The sequence below is a fragment of the Myotis davidii genome, unplaced genomic scaffold (genome assembly GCF_000327345.1).
Source record: "Myotis davidii unplaced genomic scaffold, ASM32734v1 scaffold72, whole genome shotgun sequence".
NCBI lineage: Eukaryota > Metazoa > Chordata > Mammalia > Chiroptera > Vespertilionidae > Myotis > Myotis davidii.
This window is the reverse complement of record NW_006284618.1, coordinates 6,648,751-6,651,969: the sequence shown is the minus strand read 5'-3', so window position 1 is coordinate 6,651,969 and position 3,219 is coordinate 6,648,751. Positions and strand designations below refer to the sequence as shown.

The 3,219-nt window shown below is 60.5% G+C and overlaps 1 protein-coding gene across 1 annotated transcript in view; it reads right to left on the bottom strand.

Annotated features, from left to right (window-relative positions):
- The window catches only part of CHST15 (carbohydrate (N-acetylgalactosamine 4-sulfate 6-O) sulfotransferase 15), a 39,558-nt gene extending 36,585 nt beyond the window's left edge, over window positions 1-2,973 (bottom strand). Inside the window, exons 1-2 of the mRNA XM_015572613.1 lie at window positions 2,776-2,973; window positions 1,215-1,554 (exon numbers count right to left, since the gene is read on the bottom strand). Coding sequence (XP_015428099.1) covers window positions 1,215-1,554; window positions 2,776-2,973 — 538 coding nt within the window. The remainder of the gene's footprint in view (window positions 1-1,214; window positions 1,555-2,775) is intronic.
- Window positions 2,974-3,219: the final 246 nt, after the last annotated feature.

Below are 3,219 nucleotides of genomic sequence, written 5' to 3'. Positions count from 1 at the left end.
CAGCGCGGGGTGGCCCCGGCCGGGCAGGAGCCACAGCAGGAGGGACGGCGAGGCCACGCCAACCCGAAGGGCAGGGGCGCTGGATCCCCCTCCAGACAGAGGCACCGAGAATCGTCTCCACGTGGCTTCGTTCCAGCCCGAGCCAGATGCCGATGACGGGGTGAGGACACAAGGTGCAGAGCAGCTGAGCGGGCGCCCGGGGCCCGGGCTGAGCCCAGGGAGGAACCCGCCCATGGGCAGCCTTTCTCGTCTCTGCCCAGCGGAGGGGCTGCAGGGGGCAGGTCAGAGGGGGGGGACAGGTCAGAGGGTGAGGGGACAGGTCAGAGCGGGAGGAGACAGGTCAGAGTGGAAGGGGACAGGTGTGAGGGGGAGGGGACAGGTCAGAGTGGGCCAGGACAGCCCCTGACAAATGTCCACCAGCGCCTGCCCCCAGGCTCCTCGGGATGGCGAGCTGCCCGTCCTGCGCCTCCCGGGTCCTGCACACCACGGGCGCTCGGTAGCTCCCTGGGCGGCTGGGGGCCGGCTCCTGCCTGTGGGCGTTTGGCCGGGACCTCAGACAAGGGAAGGAGACTCTGCATCTGCGCCCGGGAGCCCAGCCCAGTGCCCGACCCAGAGCAGGCTGCCTCGTTCCCACCCGACCCCAGGGACCTCAGTGGGCAGAAGGCGTGGCGAGCCCGGCCGCATGGCTCAGTGGTCGAGCATCAACCTATGAACCGGGAGGTCACTGTTCAATTCCTAGTCAGGGCCCAGGCCCAGGCTGTGGGCTCGGTCCTTGGTCTGGGGCGTGCAGGAGGCAGCTGATCGATGATGCTCTTTCATCATTCAAGTTTCTCTACCTCTCTCCCTCTCCCTTTCTCCCGGAAATCAATAAAAATAAAAATATATTTTAAAAAAGAGAAGAGCCTTAACCAGTTTGGCTCAGTGGATAGAGCATCAGCCTGCGGACTCAAGGGTCCCAGGTTCGATTCCGGTCAAGGGCATGTACCTGGGTTGCGGGCACATCCCCAGTAGGGGGTGTGCAGGAGGCAGCTGATCGATATTTCTCTCTCCTCGATGTTTCTAACTCTCTATCTCGCCCCCTTCCTCTCTGTAAAAAATCAATAGACTATATTAAAAAAAATAAAAAGAGAAGAAAAGGTGTGGTGAGTGATGGAGGCAGAGGGCCAGGCCACCCCTGGGCCCCTCCCCGGCCGGGGCACCGCGCGCTTACGCACCGAACCGCTTGCGTGTCCACCAGTGCGGCTCCTTGATGGCGGAGAACTTGACCTCGGGGTGCAGCCTCAGGCGGTCGTACAGGTCGGTGGTGCCGCACTTGGGCTGCCCGATGATGTAGAAGCGCGGCAGGCAGCGCAGGCGGTAGTGGCGCCCGGCCGCGTGGGCCAGGTGTCCCCAGAAGGCCTTGCGCAGCGCGTCGAAGGTGGCGCGGAAGCGCTTGGAGTAGAGCGCGTACGAGTTGGTCAGGTAGGGGTCCGAGGTGTTGTGCCCCGTGAACTCCTCGTACCAGCACGGGCTCCTGCTGCTCGGGAGGAATTTCCTGGGGATGACGGCGAACATCTGCGGCGAGAGAGGGAGGGGGACGGACAGACGGACGCGCGTTCGGTGGGAGGCACGCTCTGACAGGGACTCACCATCAGCATCGAGCAAAACCGGTGAGGAGCCGAGGACCCTGCCTTTTCTTAGCCCAAAATTAAAAAGTAAAAAAACCTTCGGAGAAAACGGAGATGAAAGTTTGATCAAGAGTCACCCTAGCATGATTTCTCTTTCACACACATGCACACGCGCACACACGCACACACGCGCGCGCACACACACACACACACACACACACGACAGGCTAGGTAAACAGTGGGGGTCTTTTCACTGGCTGTATATTGAATGGAGACAAAAGTACTAATTAGGACAGAATGGAAACAGGCTGAGGGAGACCTAAAAAGCAGCTGTAGCCTGGCCAGGGGTGAGGGGGGGGCGGGGGGTAGAGCATCAACCTATGAACCAGGAGGTCACGGTTTGATTCCCGGTCAGGGCACATGCCTAGGTTGTGGGCTTGATCCCCAGGGTGGGGCTGCAGGAGGCAGTCGATCCATGATTCTCTCTCATCGTTGTTTCTATCTCTCTCTCCCTTTCCCTTCCTCTCTGAAATCAAGAAAAAGTATCTTTTTATAAAAATATATCCTATCCCATGTAATAAAAGGCTAATATGCAAATCTACCGAACTGCGGAACGACCAGTCGCTATGACGCACACTGACCATCAGGGGGCAGATGCTCAATGCGGGAGCTGCCCCCTGGTGGTCAGTGAGCTCCCACAGGGGGAGCGCCGCTCAGGCAGAAGCCGGACTCACAGCTGGCGAGCGTAGCGGTGGTGGTGGGGACCTCTCCCACCGCTGCGGCAGCGCTAAGGATATCTGACTGTCCAACTAAGCTGGACAGTTGGACAGCCCCCGAGGGCTCCTGGACTGCCAGGGCGTAGGCCAGGCTGAGGGACCCTCCCCCAAGTGCATGGATTTCGTGCACCAGGCCTCTAGTATATAAATAAAATAAAAAGCAGCTGAAATCGCCGTGACCACCTGTCCATCCCCCTTCAGCTGTCCAGCTGCACCATTTATATCGGAAAGTCCCTTCTCAGGTAACGTAACAGACAACTCTCTGCACACCCTGGGCCACAGGCGTCTGATTCTCCCCGTCACCCAGAGAAGTTCTTCCCAACGATGCTGACAGAGAAGCATCCATTTTCCAAAGCCCGCCCAGCGACAGGGTCTAGCGGGAGGCTACTCACGTGGGGCTCCTGCCTCCTGAGGCCGTCTGTGCCCGGGAGCTGCCGGGCCGTGAACGCGATCCTGGCCGCGATGCTGTCGATGACTGACCTCAGGCCCGGGGCGTCCTTCGCGGAGGACAGGTTGCCTGCGGGCGGCTGGGGGTGCAGCTCCTGGTTTCTAGTTATGTCTGTGAGGTTGTTTCCAGGCGAGATTGGCATTTGAATCAAGGACTCAGTAGCTTGCCCTCCCAATGTGGTTGGACATCACTTATCCACTGAGGACCTGAATAGACCAAAAGGAAGGCCAGGCTGCATCGCCGCCCCTTCCCCAAACGCCAGCACCCGCCCCAACTCTCGCTCCCGTCCGGCCGCCCCTCCAGCACGGCCAGCAGGTTCATCAGCTTCCCGTCCACGCGGGACGCGGCCCCGGTGTCGCCTGGGCAGGTGGGGCCCTCCTGGGGGACG